Genomic DNA, 17,926 nt, shown 5'->3' on the forward strand with positions numbered 1-17,926 from the left:
GTCCAGAAATTTTTTGAAAAAATTATTGGAGGCATAGACATTAACGAATGTGTAGAGACAATTGTTGAGATGGCAGACTAGGATGTGAAATCTTCCCAACTCATCTCCTAGTTCTTCTATCATTTCAAATGGGAGGGTATTTTTTTTACAATTGTGGCTACCCATCCTTTCTTTTTAGTATTGAGAGCTTCAAAGGGGGAGTCTTTATGTTGGAAATTTGGGTGTTTTGATTTACAAAATGTGGTCCCTGTAGACAGATTAGGTCAGCTTGGCTGTTTTTAAGCTCTGTCCAAATTGTAAATCTTTTCATGGGATTGTTCAGACCTCTTACATTGTATGTAAGAAATTTGAAACTCATGTTGGAGGTTTATATTTCGTGGGCAGATAAAACACTAAAAATAAACATAAACATAGAAACAAAACAAGTCCTAACTTAAGTGATATGAAGTTTTGGAGACTGTAAGCATACCAAAATAAACTGAAAAACTACGTAAACAACAGTAGTTATAGTATGTTATGCAAATGTAGGCACAAAAGAGGGAAAACTATAAAAACTTGGAATATGCTCCTTGTGGAAATTACAAAGCAATAACAATAAAAACAAAAAAGTTCTCCTGAAGGAGTTGAACCAAAGGAGGGTTGTCTCCTTTCAATGAAGAGAACCACATGGGACATCCAATAGAAGCTTCAGAAGGCTCATGGAAAAAATTTTTAGAGTATTATATGACATACAGTACAGACCAAAAGTTTGGACACACCTTCTCATTTAAAGATTTTTCTCTATTTTCATGACTATGAAAATTGTACATTCACACTGAAGGCATCAAAACTATGAATTAACACATGTGGAATTATATACTTAACAAAAAAGTGTGAAACAACTGAAATTATGTCTTATATTCTAGGTACTTCAAAGTAGCCAACTTTTGCTTTGATCCACCGGATCCACCAGAGAGGAGGTGTTTGTGTGCTTGCTACTCCCTGACCACAGATTGCTTTTGCTCTGTTAGGCAGCTGTGTTCCCCTGTGACGCTGACAGGGCACAGCGTTTTCCCTTCTGTTCGACTCTGTGAAGTAACAGAGTTCGCTTCTACCGCCATATTGTGCCACCATTTGCTAGCAGCAGGTTGGTCTTCTGCACGGTGGACACCGGGCTGCGAACGCACCAATAATAATATCTAAATATACTCTGTGCATTCCTCCAGCCCTATCAGACACAGCCAGAATAAAGTATTTTAATGAAATAAAACACTACACAGTTTCCCATCTTTATTATACAGCTAATCCATGCGATGCCCTCCATCTCCTGTAATAAAAATAAAATAAAAAAAACAACAATATACCATATCTGTCTGTCGCTGTGTCCCATGCAGTAATCCATGTCTGGGGGATATACAGTTTACAACCAGGACGGTGCTAAGATGCGACCGCCCCGGCTGTAAACCACTGGTGAATGAATGAGATGCTGCCGGTGCAGCATCAGTGACTAGCGGCGCCATCACTGATGCTGCGTTGACTCACAGCCTGACCCGTGCTGAACTCTGGAGTGTGGGAAAATGCCTTTTCATTTTCCCACGCTCCAGAGTTCAGCACAGGTCAGGCATATGGATGTCCTATGGATACTAGATGTGAGGAAATCTCATCATCACATTGCAAACGGATTACACACGGATAACCATACGGAGAAGAACATTGGTGCGATTCTCGGCTGTCAAAATCGGACCGATTTTTTATACGTTAAGTGTGACTCCAGCCTTACAAAGTCTCTCAGTTCAGATTTGATGAGACAGAACGTGGTTCTAAGTAGGAAGGGGGTACTGCTTTATATTATTTATATGCTTTATTATAGAATATGGAAAAGGGATTTCTTCATGTGTAAACCCCTTCAATTATATTCTAACAGTTTATGCAAAGTTACATCCAAAATGTTTTTCTTTAATGAATTTAATGGTTGATTAGTATGATATGTACTATGAATAATGTATAATAGCAATAATATAAAGTTACTACTATAGAACATAAGTGTACTATGCATAAGATATGAGCATGATGAGAATATAGTTGTCACTCCAATCAATTATTCATCCGAAGATCTAACCAAACCAAACTTGGGTCATCAGCAGGAGAGCAAAGCCAACAAGTGCAGGAGTTTCATGTGTGCCTGGAAAAAAAAGAACCCTTTTTATAATAAGAATTGTAATCTCTAATTCAGTTTTAAATGTGTTTTCCAATAATGTAATATGTCAAAATATCATATTGCTTTAAAACATCCTACTATGTTTTATGTGCAGCTCCTTTGATGACCTACAGTGGGGCAAAAAAGTATTTAGTCAGTCATCAATAGTGCAAGTTCCACCACTTAAAAAGATGAGAGGCGTCTGTAATTTACATCATAGGTAGACCTCAACTATGGGAGACAAACTGAGAAAAAAAAATCCAGAAAATCACATTGTCTGTTTTTTTAACATTTAATTTGCATATTATGGTGGAAAATAAGTATTTGGTCAGAAACAAACAATCAAGATTTCTGGCTCTCACAGACCTGTAACTTCTTCTTTAAGAGTCTCCTCTTTCCTCCACTCATTACCTGTAGTAATGGCACCTGTTTAAACTTGTTATCAGTATAAAAAGACACCTGTGCACACCCTCAAACAGTCTGACTCCAAACTCCACTATGGTGAAGACCAAAGAGCTGTCAAAGGACACCAGAAACAAAATTGTAGCCCTGCACCAGGCTGGGAAGACTGAATCTGCAATAACCAACCAGCTTGGAGTGAAGAAATCAACAGTGGGAGCAATAATTAGAAAATGGAAGACATACAAGACCACTGATAATCTCCCTCGATCTGGGGCTCCACGCAAAATCCCACCCCGTGGGGTCAGAATGATCACAAGAACGGTGAGCAAAAATCCCAGAACCACGCGGGGGACCTAGTGAATGAACTGCAGAGAGCTGGGACCAATGTAACAAGGCCTACCATAAGTAACACACTACGCCACCATGGACTCAGATCCTGCAGTGCCAGACGTGTCCCACTGCTTAAGCCAGTACATGTCCGGGCCCGTCTCAAGTTTGCTAGAGAGCATTTGGATGATCCAGAGGAGTTTTGGGAGAATGTCCTATGGTCTGATGAAACCAAACTGGAACTGTTTGGTAGAAACACAACTTGTCGTGTTTGGAGGAAAAAGAATACTGAGTTGCATCCATCAAACACCATACGTACTGTAAAGCATGGTGGTGGAAACATCATGCTTTGGGGCTGTTTCTCTGCAAAGGGGCCAGGACGACTGATCCGGGTACATGAAAGAATGAATGGGGCCATGTATCGTGAGATTATGAGTGCAAACCTCCTTCCATCAGCAAGGACATTGAAGATGAAACGTGGCTGGGTCTTTCAACATGACAATGATCCAAAGTACACCGCCAGGGCAACGAAGGAGTGGCTTCGTAAGAAGCATTTCAAGGTCCTGGAGTGGCCTAGCCAGTCTCCAGATCTTAACCCTATAGAAAACCTTTGGAGGGAGTTGAAAGTCCGTGTTGCCAAGCGAAATGCCAAAAACATCACTGCTCTAGAGGAGATCTGCATGGAGGAATGGGCCAACATACCAACAACAGTGTGTGGCAACCTTGTGAAGACTTACAGAAAACGTTTGACCTCTGTCATTGCCAACAAAGGATATTTTACAAAGTATTGAGATGAAATTTTGTTTCTGACCAAATACTTATTTTCCACCATAAAATGCAAATAAAATGATAAAAAAACAGACAATGTGATTTTCTGGATTTTTTTTTCTCAGTTTGTCTCCCATAGTTGAGGTCTACCTATGATGTAAATTACAGACGCCTCTCATCTTTTTAAGTGGTGGAACTTGCACTATTGATGACTGACTAAATACTTTTTTGCCCCACTGTATATGTCTCCATGATTACCTACTACAGCACAGTGGCTCAGTGATCAGCACCAGGGACAATGACAGCGGTCGTAGAGGTCATGACTTGGCCTTTGTAGGTGGGTGACCATGTGGATGGAGCCCGCCGACGCCAGCAGAAACTTTAACTGGATGTGCGTCCTCGGACATCCAGCTGAAGTGTATTGCGGCGCAAAGACCCATGGGGTCCGTGCACGGAAATAGTTGTTGCCGGCCAATCAGAGGACAGAAACTGAAGACAACGTGCACGTGATTGGGAGCACTTGGCAGTGACGTCACGCGCTCCCATCCCTTGCATGCTGAAGTCAGCTGCTGGCTTCAGGAGTCGACGCCGCTTGGCGGGTAAGCAGATGGGAGGTGAGTATAATGGGTTTTTTTCTAATGCATTAAAGAACAGCGGCAGAACGGGGGAGATGAGGAGGTAGTGTGGGAGTGGGAGACGCTAAATGTTTATTTAGAAAGGTATGAGGAGATTTAGGAGAGGGCAAGGTCTTTGATGCCAAGTGAAGAGAGGATCTGTAATAGGAATGAGTGGTCAACTGTGTCGAAGGCAAAGGAACGATCTAGACCTTCACCTAGATTGGAGCATGCTTAGATTAGAAGCTAGATTACAAGGCTTACACTAAATGGGGTCTGCACCAGTCTATTGATATTTTTCTTATTTAAATCGTTGAAACAGAAAGTAGTTTCTCTTGACTCATTCTTTTTAGCAAGAAGAGGGGAAAGATACTTTTGCATACTGCAACAAAGAGAAACTGGTAGTAGAAGTGCAGATATTCTTCATGAATATGTACCACCGAATGTCATACTTACCAATACTGCCGGAAGGTGGAGTGACTATTACTTCATCTGTGAAATAACAGATACATGAATTATTCAGAGAGTTCGAAATAAGTCACCAAACATGAGAAAGAAATCACCAGTGAATTGAAAAGGGCTTTGTATCTGGACAGAGAACTCCTTGAAGAAAGTTGACTTCTGAAGGCTCCTTCTTCGTGATTACATTCTGACATTCTCCCAGTAAGAATTATTTAATTATTTAACCTGGATTAGATGAAGCCGATGTAAATATCTTTATCAAGCAAAATTATACTGAATAAAACTGATTAGCTGATCCCTTGACTCTGTATTGTCCGCTAAGCCCTCAGCTAATACTAGTATGTGGAAAACATGTCTTCAGTTTTCACACAACAGCATTCACCAATAGATTGCCACCAGATCAATTATACAGTGATGATCTGACCTCTGTGAAGAACAAGAGAAGATATAGTGGTTGCAGAGATAGCAGTCACATGTGGGCACTGTCTATTAAAGGGCCTTTCTTTCACATAATAGTTACAGGGAACCCTGCTATGGATTTCGAATTGGGACCCAGAAGTAAAAGTTATGTTATTAGATATGCTTTGGCACCATATTTGGTTCTGGTTTCCACCAGATACTCTCATTAGTAAAATGTAATTCATAAAACATCCTGTAAGATGGATGGGTCCTTGAGTAGAGATATGGGTCATCGCGGTTATTAGCTGTGGTGATGTGAACTCAGAAGCATGCTCCACCACATATAGTGCTGAGAAAGTTATTAGGCTATTCCAGGGCCGGGTTTTACTAGCAGTCATAAGAGATGGGTGGGAATGACTGCTCCCATATCCCAACCCCAGGGGCGTGGTATGGCAGATAACATGGAGACCAAATGTCTCCATTCAGTGTCTGGACCTGGAGATCTTTGGATCTCCTGTGTGTTGGTCTTTGCTAAGGCCTAAAGAACCGGACACTATCCTGAGCGGGCGGACCAGCTATACTGCATGTACTTTTCATTTTGTGTTTTCACTTTGTGCTGGAAAAGGCTGTTCTTCTGTTTTGCCATCCTGAGCAGTTTATGAAGTTAAAATAAACCTGCCTGGACATTTCAGCAATACCGCTTCCAGTGCCTACCTCAACCGCAGCTGAGTGAGAACAAATATCTGCAATCCTTATAAAAATTATTCTGCTTTCATCATGAACATAACTAAACCATTGATATCCTTTTAACTTTGGAAAAATCGCCTCGTTCCTCCGGATCAAGGAATAAACTTTGATGCCACCGATGATGATAATTAGAATGTAGTAGAAGAAATCTAGCTCAATGGTATAAAATCTTTATGACATCATGAGTAAGGGTGCTAAGTGCACTGGAAACTCATAGATGTTCTTATCTATGGACTAATGATGCATGTGGAGATGTTTTAATCAGATACAACTAAAGTTGAGGATTTTATACCGTTGAGCTGGATTTCTTCTACAATATTTCATCTTGTGCAACATTCTGCACACCCTTCCTTTGTATTATGTCTCATTGAAGTATAATTGCAAAGTAGCATAAAAAGACCTTTCCTGGGGAATCGACACTTTATACCATTTGACCATTTTTTATCATCACACAACTGGGATATTTACCTTCACGACGAATTGGACCTAGACTTAGCTGATAGTTTTTTTCAGCTGCTGCACTTCGGGACCGACTTCCAGGACACGACAGCAAAAATAATAAAGAGGATATAATTTCAAGGTAATTGTTGGTTATAAACTCATACAAAATGCAAACTGTGCAAAGAGGCAAAACTTTGCAAGACACAGTAATGCACAGTGTGTACTTACAGGGGCGCAGGATCCAGCAGTGACGTCACACAGATTTACAGCGCAGTGAATGTAGACATAGCTATGATTGCCGACAAATTTAAACACTTGCAGGGACAGACGACCTTGTTTTGAAACACCATTTTCTGGTATGCTAATGGTTGAGTCTTGCTTGTTGGGACAGCTACAGAGGAAAATAATACAAACAACAGTTACAGTAATAATCAAAATCTGAAAAATGTCAATATGAAGACTTACTATGTCTAAACCGATATGCCCCTTAGTTAGGACCATTTCCTGTGGCTTTCAAAGAAGAGAAGAAACTTAAATGAACACTTCCACCAAAATTTGTTATCCCACCTTTAGCATGCAGCTTGCAAATTGCCATGACATTTTTTGCCATCATTGCAAATTACTTAATGCCCATGGTGTCTTCAACTATGTCTGACTAGGGAGGAGATAGGACTGGTGACTCAATAAATACTTTACTCACTGGCAAATACAAATGGCAACCCCAAATGGCTGCACAAAAAATAATAAATAAATAAATGTTAAAACAGTAAATTTCATTTTGCATTAAAAATAAATGACTATATAATCTGGCTTTTAAACTGGCTTAAAAATTATTGTTACTGGCTGCTCCCACTACTGTCCACCCTGTCTTTCTGATCTAATCTAATACTGGTTTTACCAGGGGTATTGAGGTAAGAAGAGGCTGCTCACACAAATGTCCACCCTGTTTCTCTCATCTAATACTGGTGTTATCAGAGGTATCAAGGTAAGAGGCTGCTCACACTGCTGTCCACCCTGTCTTTCTGATCTAATACTGGTGTTACCATGGGTATCGAAGTAAGAAGAGGCTGCTCACACTGATGTCTACCTTGTCCCTCTGAACTAATACTGGTGTTACCAGGCGTATTGAGTTAAGAAGAGGCTGCTCACACTGCTGTCCACCCTGTCCATATAATCTAATACTGGAGGTACCAGGAGTGCTGAGGTAAGACAAGGCTGCTCACACTGCTGTCCACCCTGTCTATATAATCTAATACTGGAGGTACCAATAGTGCTGAAGTATGAAGAGGCTGCTAACACTGCTGTTCACCCTGTCTAATTTAATCCTGGAGCAGTAAGGAGAGGCTGCTCAGACTGCTGTCCTGCCTGTCTTTTTGAACGACTATACAAGATAGATATCTAACTTCAGTTATTTATTTTTTCTATTCCCAGAGAATTTCCTGAAGTAATGTAAATTAGTCATTACCTTCACTTAAATCAATTATCTAACTAAGAGATTATCAGTCAATACCTGTCTTGAATGATGTAATACTTCAATGGATCATCTGCGTTTGGTGAAGGCGTTGCATAACAGGTCCTCATCACAAGAACGTAGTCAAAAGCATCTCCTCCATGAACAAAGACTCCAACGTACAGCATTGACTTGGTTGACAGCACAACTTCTGTTCCTTCATATGGAGTCACGTAGCTGCTGTCTTTATAAAGAGCCATGTATGCCGTGAATTGTCCGGTCCCTCCAACAGTGATATTTGTGGAGCTGTAGATATGAAAATGTGAATATATGAGTCTATGGCCTGCATTTAAGCTCAGTCCAATATGCTAAATATTTCTAGACAAATAGCAGAGCAGAACTGGTTCTGGAAAAAGCAAACTCCTTAGGAGATCTTTTCTTAAGCTGGCCATACACATTAGGCAAAAAATCTTCAGAACTCATTGATGTAGACCTCACGACTGTCCTCTGACAGCAGATGTCAAAGAAAGGAAAGATTGTCTATGGTCACATGTAATATACTCAATTGTTGTGAACTATACTTTTTGGCTCCCTCTTGTGGTCACTAGCGGTATGGCACTTGGATATTCTTTCCCCAGGTTTGTAGTCACCTGGTTCGTTAGACCCTGGGTGTTCCTATTTAAACTTCCTGGATTCTTAGTCCAGTGCCTGGCATCAATGTAATCAGTCCTTGTCTGGTTGCTCCTGTCTACTGGTCCTGATTTTTGCAAGATAAGCTAAGTCCTGCTTTCTTATTTTTGTTCATTTGTATTGTTCAGTTTTTTGTCCAGCTTGTTCATAATGTGATTCCTGTTTTTGCTGGAAGCTCTTAGGGGGCTGATATTCTCCCCCCACACCGTTAGTCGGTGCGGGGGTTCTTGGATATTCAGCGTGGATATTTTTGTAGGGTTTTTCGCTGACCGCATAAGTCCGCTTTCTATATTTCTGCTATTATATAGTGGGCCTCTCTTTGCTGAATCTAGTTCATACTTACGTTTGTCCTTTCTTCTTACCTCACCGTTATTATTTGTTGGAGGCCTGTATCTACTTTGGGGTACCTTTCTCTTGAGGCAAGTGAGGTCTGATTTTCTCTGAAAGGGTTAGTTAGTTCTCCGGCTGGCGCGAGACGTCTAGAACCAACGTAGGTACGTTCCCCGGCTGCTATTAGTTGTGGGCTAGGATCAGGTATGCGGTCAGCTCAGTTACCACCTCCCTATTAGCTGGTTTTTTATGTTTGCAGACTTTGCTGAAAACCCTGAGATCCTCTACCATTGGGATCATAACAGAATGCCAGGCCGAGTGAATAGTTAATGCATTGCAGAAGTGGGATTAAAAGAAAAGAAGTTCTGAGTTTTTTTTGTTTTTTTTTCTTCTTCCCCTTTACCTCTGAGTGGCTTGAAGCTCTGCTGCAGACATGAATGTTCAGACTCTGATTACTAGTGTGGATCAGCTTGCTGCACGTGTGCAGGGCATTCAGGATTTTGTTATTAGCAGTCCTATGTCAGAGCCGAAGATACCTATTCCTGAGCTGTTCTCTGGAGATCGATTTAAATTTAGGAATTTTAGGAATAATTGTAAATTGTTTCTATCTTTGAGATCTCGTTCGTCTGGAGACTCAGCTCAGCAAGTTAAAATTGTTATCTCCTTCTTGCGGGGCGACCCTCAGGATTGGGCTTTCTCATTGGCGCCAGGAGATCCGGCATTGGCAAATATTGATGCGTTTTTTCTGGCGCTCGGATTGCTTTATGAGGAGCCCAATCTTGAAATTCAGGCAGAGAAGGCTTTGCTGGCTATCTCTCAGGGCCAGGATGAAGCTGAAGTGTATTGCCAAAAATTTCGGAAATGGTCCGTGCTTACTCAGTGGAATGAGTGTGCTCTGGCCGCAAATTTCAGAAATGGCCTTTCTGAAACCATTAAGAATGTGATGGTGGGCTTCCCCATTCCTACAAGTCTGAATGATTCTATGACGCTGGCCATTCAAATTGATCGGCGTTTGAGGGAGCGCAAATCCGCTAATCCTCTGGCGGTGTTGTCTGAACAGACACCAGACTTAATGCAATGTGATAGAATTCAGACTAGAACTGAACGGCAAAATCATAGACGTCAGAATGGGTTGTGTTTTTACTGTGGTGATTCTACACATGTTATATCAGCATGCTCTAAACGCCTAACAAAGTTTGTTAGTCCTGTCGCCATTGGTAACTTGCAGCCTAAATTTATTTTGTCTGTGACTTTAATTTGCTCATTGTCTTCCTACCCTGTTATGGCGTTTGTGGATTCAGGTGCTGCCCTGAGTCTTATGGACTTGTTGTTTGCCAAGCGCTGTGGTTTTGTCCTGGAGCCTTTAGAAAATCCTATTCCTCTTAGAGGGATTGATGCTACGCCATTGGCGGAGAATAAACCGCAGTATTGGACACAAGTGACCATGTGCATGACTCCTGAACATCGGGAGGTGATTCGTTTTCTTGTTCTGCATAAGATGCATGATTTGGTCGTTTTGGGTCTGCCATGGTTACAGGCCCATAATCCAGTTTTGGATTGGAGGGCTATGTCTGTGTCAAGTTGGGGTTGTCAGGGTATTCATTGCGATTCCCCGTCAGTGTCTATTGCTTCCTCCACTCCTTCAGAAGTTCCTGAGTATTTGTTGGACTATCAGGATGTATTCAGTGAGTCCAGGTCCAGTGCTCTTCCTCCTCATAGGGACTGTGACTGCGCTATAGATTTGATTCCTGGTAGTAAGTTTCCTAAGGGACGATTATTTAATCTGTCGGTACCTGAGCATGCCGCGATGCGTTCTTATATAAAGGAGTCTTTGGAGAAAGGACATATTCGTCCATCCTCTTCCCCTCTTGGTGCGGGATTCTTTTTTGTGGCCAAGAAAGACGGATCTTTGAGACCTTGTGTAGACTATCGGCTTCTGAATAAGATCACGGTTAAATTTCAATATCCTTTGCCACTATTGTCGGACTTGTTTGCCCGGATTAAGGGTGCCAAGTGGTTCACCAAGATAGATCTTCGTGGTGCGTACAACCTTGTGCGCATTAAGCAGGGAGATGAATGGAAAACTGCATTTAATACGCCCGAAGGTCATTTTGAGTACTTGGTGATGCCTTTTGGGCTCTCTAATGCTCCTTCAGTGTTTCAGTCCTTTATGCATGACATCTTCCGGAAGTATCTAGATACATTTGTGATTGTTTATCTGGATGACATTTTAGTTTTTTCTGATGATTGGGATTCTCATGTAAAGCAGGTCAGGATGGTGTTTCAGGTTTTGCGCGATAATGCTTTGTTTGTGAAGGGCTCAAAGTGTCTCTTTGGAGTGCAGAAGGTTTCCTTTTTGGGTTTTATTTTTTCCCCTTCTGCTGTGGAGATGGACCCAGTCAAGGTCCGAGCTATTCATGATTGGACTCAACCCACGTCTGTTAAGAGTCTTCAGAAGTTTTTGGGTTTTGCTAATTTCTACCGTCGTTTTATTGCTAACTTTTCTAGCGTTGTTAAACCTCTGACGGATATGACCAAGAAAGGTTCTGATGTTGCTAATTGGGCTCCTGCGGCCGTGGAGGCCTTCCGGGAGCTGAAGCGTCGGTTTACTTCGGCGCCTGTTTTGTGCCAGCCTGATGTCTCACTTCCCTTTCAGGTTGAAGTGGATGCTTCTGAGATCGGCGCAGGGGCTGTTTTGTCGCAGAGAGGCTCTGGTTGCTCAGTGATGAGACCATGTGCTTTCTTTTCCAGGAAGTTTTCGCCTGCTGAGCGGAACTATGATGTTGGTAATCGGGAGTTGTTGGCCATGAAGTGGGCATTTGAGGAGTGGCGTCATTGGCTCGAGGGAGCTAAGCATCGTGTGGTGGTCTTGACTGATCACAAAAATCTGATGTATCACGAGTCTGCTAAACGCCTGAATCCTAGACAGGCTCGTTGGTCATTGTTTTTCTCCCGTTTTGACTTTGTGGTCTCATACCTGCCTAGTTCGAAAAATGTGAAGGCTGATGCTCTCTCTAGGAGCTTTGTGCCTGACTCTCCTGGAGTCTCAGAGCCGGCTGGTATTCTTAAAGAGGGAGTAATCTTGTCGGCCATTTCTCCTGATTTGCGACGTGTGTTGCAGAGATTTCAGGCTGGTAGACCTGACCCTTGTCCACCTGACAGACTGTTTGTTCCTGATAAATGGACCAGCAGAGTTATTTCCGAGGTTCATTCCTCGGTGTTGGCAGGGCATCTGTTGTGAAATTGGATTCTGGGCTCCCCCGGTGGCCACTTGTGGAATTGTACTTGTGTGCATCATCCCCTCTGTTCACCTGCTCCTATCAGGATGTGGGAGTCGCTATATAACCTTGCTCCTCTGTCAGTTTCATGCCGGTCAACAATGTAATCAGAAGCCTTTCTGTGCATGTTCCTGCTACTAGACAACTCCCAGCTAAGTTGGACTTTTGTCCTTGTGTGTTTTTGCATTTTGTTCCTGTTCACAGCTGCTGTTTCGTTACTGTGTCTGGAAAGCTCTTGTGAGCGGAAATTGCCACTCTGGTGTTATGAGTTAATGCTAGAGTCTTAAAGTAATTTCTGGATGGTGTTTTGATAGGGTTTTCTGCTGACCATGAAAGTGCCCTTTCTGTCTTCTTTCTATCTAGTAAGCGGACCTCGATTTTTGCTAAACCTATTTTCATACTACGTTTGTCATTTCATCTAAAATCACCGCCAATATATGTGGGGCCCTCTGTCTGCCTTTTGGGAAAATTTCTCTAGAGGTGAGCCAGGACTGTCTTTTCCTCTGCTAGGATTAGGTAGTTCTCCGGCTGGCGCTGGGCATCTAGGGATAAAAAAACGTAGGCATGCTACCCGGCCACTTCTAGTTGTGCGGCAGGTTTAGTTCATGGTCAGTATAGTTTCCATCTTCCAAGAGCTAGTTCTCATATATGCTGGGCTATGTTCTCTCGCCATTGAGAATCATGACAGTTTGACCGGCCCAAAAAAAAAGGGTTAAATTACTGGCTGAGAAAGGAGAGAAAAAAGAAGTCTGCTACAATTTTTTTTTTTTTTTTTTTTTCCCTCTAGTTCTGAGTGTGCTCTTAATTGAATCACTTGCTAGTCTGCCTATACTGCAGCCTTCCTCTCTTTCTCTCCTTCTTATCCTTGAATGGCTCTGTGTTCACCTGTTTCAAATGGATCTTCAGAGTGTAGCTACAGGTTTGAATAATCTCGCCACAAAGGTACAAAATTTGCAAGATTTCGTTGTTCATGCACCTATGTCTGAGCCTACAATTCCTTTGCCTGAATTCTTCTCGGGGAATAGATCTCACTTTCAAAATTTTAAAAATAATTGCAAATTGTTTTTGTCCCTGAAGTCTCGCTCTGCCGGAGACCCTGCACAGCAGGTCAGGATTGTAATTTCCTTGCTCCGGGGCGACCCTCAAGACTGGGCTTTTGCATTGGCACCAGGGGATCCTGCGTTGCTCAATGTGGATGCGTTTTTTCTGGCCTTGGGGTTGCTTTATGAGGAACCTCATTTAGAGCTTCAGGCGGAAAAGGCCTTGATGTCCTTGTCTCAGGGGCAAGATGAAGCTGAAATATACTGCCAAAAATTCCGCAAATGGTCTGTGCTTACTCAGTGGAATGAGTGCGCCCTGGCGGCGATTTTCAGAGAAGGTCTCTCTGATGCCATTAAGGATGTTATGGTGGGGTTCCCTGTGCCTGCGAGTCTGAATGAGTCCATGACGATGGCTATTCAGATCGATAGGCGTCTGCGGAAGCGCAAACCTGTGCACCATTTGGCGGTGTCTACTGAGAAAACGCCAGAAAATATGCAATGTGATAGAATTCTGTCCAGAAGCGAGCGGCAGAATTTTAGACGAAAAAATGGGTTGTGCTTCTATTGTGGTGATTCAACTCATGTTATATCAGCATGCTTTAAGCGTACTAAGAAGCCTGACAAGTCTGTTTCAATTAGCACTTTACAGTCTAAGTTTATTCTATCTGTGACCCTGATTTGTTCTTTGTCATCTATTACCGCGGACGCCTATGTCGACTCTGGCGCTGCTTTGAGTCTTATGGATTGGTCCTTTGCCAAACGCTGTGGGTATGATTTGGAGCCATTGGAGGCTCCGATACCTCTGAAAGGGATTGACTCCACCCCATTGGCTAGTAATAAACCACAATACTGGACACAAGTGACTATGCGTGTTAATCCGGATCACCAGGAGGTTATTCGCTTTCTGGTGCTGTATAATCTACATGATGTTTTGGTGCTGGGATTGCCATGGCTGCAATCTCATAACCCAGTCCTCGACTGGAGAGCTATGTCTGTGTTAAGCTGGGGATGTAAAGGAACTCATGGGGACGTACCTTTGGTTTCCATTTCATCATCTATTCCCTCTGAGATTCCTGAATTCTTGTCTGACTTTCGTGACGTTTTTGAAGAACCCAAGGTTGGTTCACTACCTCCGCACCGGGAGTGCGATTGTGCCATAGACTTGATCCCGGGTAGTAAATACCCTAAGGGTCGTTTATTTAATCTGTCTGTGCCTGAACACGCGGCTATGCGAGAATATATAAAGGAGTCCTTGGAAAAGGGACATATTCGTCCTTCGTCATCTCCCTTAGGAGCCGGTTTTTTCTTTGTGTCTAAGAAAGACGGCTCTTTGAGGCCGTGTATTGATTATCGACTTTTGAATAAAATCACGGTTAAATATCAATATCCGTTACCACTGCTTACTGATTTGTTTGCTCGTATAAAGGGGGCCAAGTGGTTCTCTAAGATTGATCTCCGTGGGGCGTATAATTTGGTGCGAATCAAGCAGGGGGATGAGTGGAAAACCGCATTTAATACGCCCGAGGGCCATTTTGAGTATTTGGTGATGCCTTTTGGTCTTTCAAATGCCCCTTCAGTCTTCCAGTCCTTTATGCATGACATTTTCCGCGATTATTTGGACAAATTTATGATTGTGTATCTGGATGATATTCTGATTTTTTCGGATGACTGGGACTCTCATGTCCAGCAGGTCAGGAGGGTTTTTCAGGTTTTGCGGTCTAATTCCTTGTGTGTGAAGGGTTCTAAGTGTGTTTTTGGGGTTCAAAAGATTTCCTTCTTGGGATACATTTTTTCCCCCTCTTCCATCGAGATGGATCCTGTCAAGGTTCAGGCTATTGGTGATTGGACGCAACCCTCTTCTCTTAAGAGTCTTCAGAAATTTTTGGGCTTTGCTAACTTTTATCGTCGATTTATTGCTGGTTTTTCTGATGTTGTAAAACCATTGACTGATTTGACTAAGAAGGGTGCTGATGTTGCTGATTGGTCCCCTGATGCTGTGGAGGCCTTTCGGGAGCTCAAGCGCCGCTTTTCTTCCGCCCCAGTGTTGCGTCAGCCTGATGTTGCTCTTCCTTTTCAGGTTGAGGTCGACGCTTCTGAAATCGGAGCTGGGGCGGTGTTGTCGCAGAGAAGTTCCGACTGCTCCGTGATGAGACCTTGTGCTTTTTTTTCCCGTAAATTTTCGCCCGCCGAGCGGAATTATGATATTGGGAATCGGGAGCTTTTGGCCATGAAGTGGGCTTTTGAGGAGTGGCGTCACTGGCTTGAGGGGGCCAGACATCAGGTGGTGGTATTGACTGACCACAAAAATTTAATTTACCTTGAGTCTGCCAGGCGCCTGAATCCTAGACAGGCGCGCTGGTCGTTGTTTTTCTCTCGGTTTAATTTTGTGGTGTCTTACCTACCGGGTTCTAAGAATGTTAAGGCGGATGCCCTTTCTAGGAGTTTTGAGCCTGACTCCCCTGGTAATTCTGAGCCCACAGGTATCCTTAAAGATGGAGTGATATTGTCTGCCGTTTCTCCAGACCTGCGGCGGGCCTTGCAGGAGTTTCAGGCGGATAGACCTGATCGTTGCCCACCTGGTAGACTGTTTGTTCCTGATGATTGGACCAGTAGAGTCATCTCTGAGGTTCATTCTTCTGCGTTGGCAGGTCATCCTGGAATCTTTGGTACCAGGGATTTGGTGGCAAGGTCCTTCTGGTGGCCTTCCCTGTCACGAGATGTGCGAGGCTTTGTGCAGTCTTGTGACGTTTGTGCTCGGGCCAAGCCTTGTTGTTCTCGGGCTAGTGGATTGTTGTTACCTTTGCCTATCCCGAAGAGGCCTTGGACGCACATCTCGATGGATTTTATTTCGGATCTGCCTGTTTCTCATAAGATGTCTGTCATCTGGGTGGTGTGTGACCGTTTCTCTAAGATGGTCCATCTGGTTCCCTTGCCTAAGTTGCCTTCTTCTTCCGAGTTGGTTCCTCTGTTTTTTCAAAATGTTGTTCGTTTGCATGGTATTCCGGAGAATATCGTTTCTGACAGAGGGACCCAATTCGTGTCTAGATTTTGGCGGGCATTCTGTGCTAGGATGGGCATAGATTTGTCTTTTTCGTCTCCTTTCCATCCTCAGACTAATGGCCAGACCGAGCGGACTAATCAGACCTTGGAGACATATTTGAGGTGTTTTGTGTCTGCGGATCAGGATGATTGGGTTGCTTTTTTGCCTTTGGCGGAGTTCGCCCTCAATAATCGGGCCAGCTCTGCCACCTTGGTGTCCCCGTTTTTCTGTAATTCGGGGTTTCATCCTCGATTTTCCTCCGGTCAAGTGGAATCTTCGGATTGTCCTGGAGTGGATGCTGTGGTGGAGAGGTTGCATCAGATTTGGGGGCAGCTGGTGGACAATTTGAAGTTGTCCCAGGAGAAGACTCAGCTTTTTGCCAACCGCCGTCGTCGTGTTGGTCCTCGGCTTTGTGTTGGGGACTTGGTGTGGTTGTCTTCTCGTTTTGTCCCTATGAGGGTTTCTTCTCCTAAGTTTAAGCCTCGGTTCATCGGCCCGTACAAGATATTGGAGATTCTTAACCCTGTGTCCTTCCGTTTGGACCTCCCTGCATCCTTTTCGATTCATAATGTGTTTCATCGGTCATTGTTGCGCAGGTATGAGGTACCGGCTGTGCCTTCCGTTGAGCCTCCTGCTCCGGTGTTGGTTGAGGGTGAGTTGGAGTACGTTGTGGAAAAGATCTTGGACTCTCGTGTTTCCAGACGGAAACTCCAGTATCTGGTCAAATGGAAGGGATACGGTCAGGAGGATAATTCTTGGGTCACTGCCTCTGATGTTCATGCCTCCGATCTTGTCCGTGCCTTTCATAGGGCTCATCCTGATCGCCCTGGTGGTTCTGGTGAGGGTTCGGTGCCCCCTCCTTGAGGGGGGGGTACTGTTGTGAAATTGGATTCTGGGCTCCCCCGGTGGCCACTTGTGGAATTGTACTTGTGTGCATCATCCCCTCTGTTCACCTGCTCCTATCAGGATGTGGGAGTCGCTATATAACCTTGCTCCTCTGTCAGTTTCATGCCGGTCAACAATGTAATCAGAAGCCTTTCTGTGCATGTTCCTGCTACTAGACAACTCCCAGCTAAGTTGGACTTTTGTCCTTGTGTGTTTTTGCATTTTGTTCCTGTTCACAGCTGCTGTTTCGTTACTGTGTCTGGAAAGCTCTTGTGAGCGGAAATTGCCACTCTGGTGTTATGAGTTAATGCTAGAGTCTTAAAGTAATTTCTGGATGGTGTTTTGATAGGGTTTTCTGCTGACCATGAAAGTGCCCTTTCTGTCTTCTTTCTATCTAGTAAGCGGACCTCGATTTTTGCTAAACCTATTTTCATACTACGTTTGTCATTTCATCTAAAATCACCGCCAATATATGTGGGGGCCTCTGTCTGCCTTTTGGGAAAATTTCTCTAGAGGTGAGCCAGGACTGTCTTTTCCTCTGCTAGGATTAGGTAGTTCTCCGGCTGGCGCTGGGCATCTAGGGATAAAAAAACGTAGGCATGCTACCCGGCCACTTCTAGTTGTGCGGCAGGTTTAGTTCATGGTCAGTATAGTTTCCATCTTCCAAGAGCTAGTTCTCATATATGCTGGGCTATGTTCTCTCGCCATTGAGAATCATGACAGGCATCCTGGGATTTTTGGTACCAGAGATTTGGTGGCTAGGTCCTTTTGGTGGCCTTCCTTGTCACGGGATGTGCGTTCTTTTGTGCAGTCCTGTGGGACTTGTGCTCGGGCTAAGCCTTGCTGTTCTCGTGCCAGTGGGTTGCTTTTGCCCTTG

At 43.6% G+C, this 17,926-nt stretch overlaps 1 protein-coding gene and 1 long non-coding RNA gene across 2 annotated transcripts in view; both read right to left on the reverse strand.

The window, feature by feature from the left end:
- Positions 1-1,955: 1,955 nt before the first annotated feature.
- On the reverse strand, positions 1,956-6,442 carry LOC143785933 (uncharacterized). Its single transcript, XR_013218160.1, has 3 exons — positions 6,364-6,442; positions 4,744-4,779; positions 1,956-2,161 (listed from the first exon to the last, which is right to left on the reverse strand). It is a non-coding gene; the product is annotated as an uncharacterized LOC143785933 (long non-coding RNA).
- A 44-nt stretch (positions 6,443-6,486) lies between these two features.
- Positions 6,487-17,926, reverse strand: part of LOC143786238 (uromodulin-like) — an 86,771-nt gene continuing 75,331 nt past the window's right edge. The window contains exons 11-13 of the mRNA XM_077275514.1: positions 7,847-8,092; positions 6,565-6,727; positions 6,487-6,510 (exon numbers count right to left, since the gene is read on the reverse strand). Coding sequence (XP_077131629.1) covers positions 6,487-6,510; positions 6,565-6,727; positions 7,847-8,092 — 433 coding nt within the window. The remainder of the gene's footprint in view (positions 6,511-6,564; positions 6,728-7,846; positions 8,093-17,926) is intronic.

Source organism: Ranitomeya variabilis, chromosome 7 (assembly GCF_051348905.1).
Source record: "Ranitomeya variabilis isolate aRanVar5 chromosome 7, aRanVar5.hap1, whole genome shotgun sequence".
In the NCBI taxonomy this organism is placed as follows: domain Eukaryota; kingdom Metazoa; phylum Chordata; class Amphibia; order Anura; family Dendrobatidae; genus Ranitomeya; species Ranitomeya variabilis.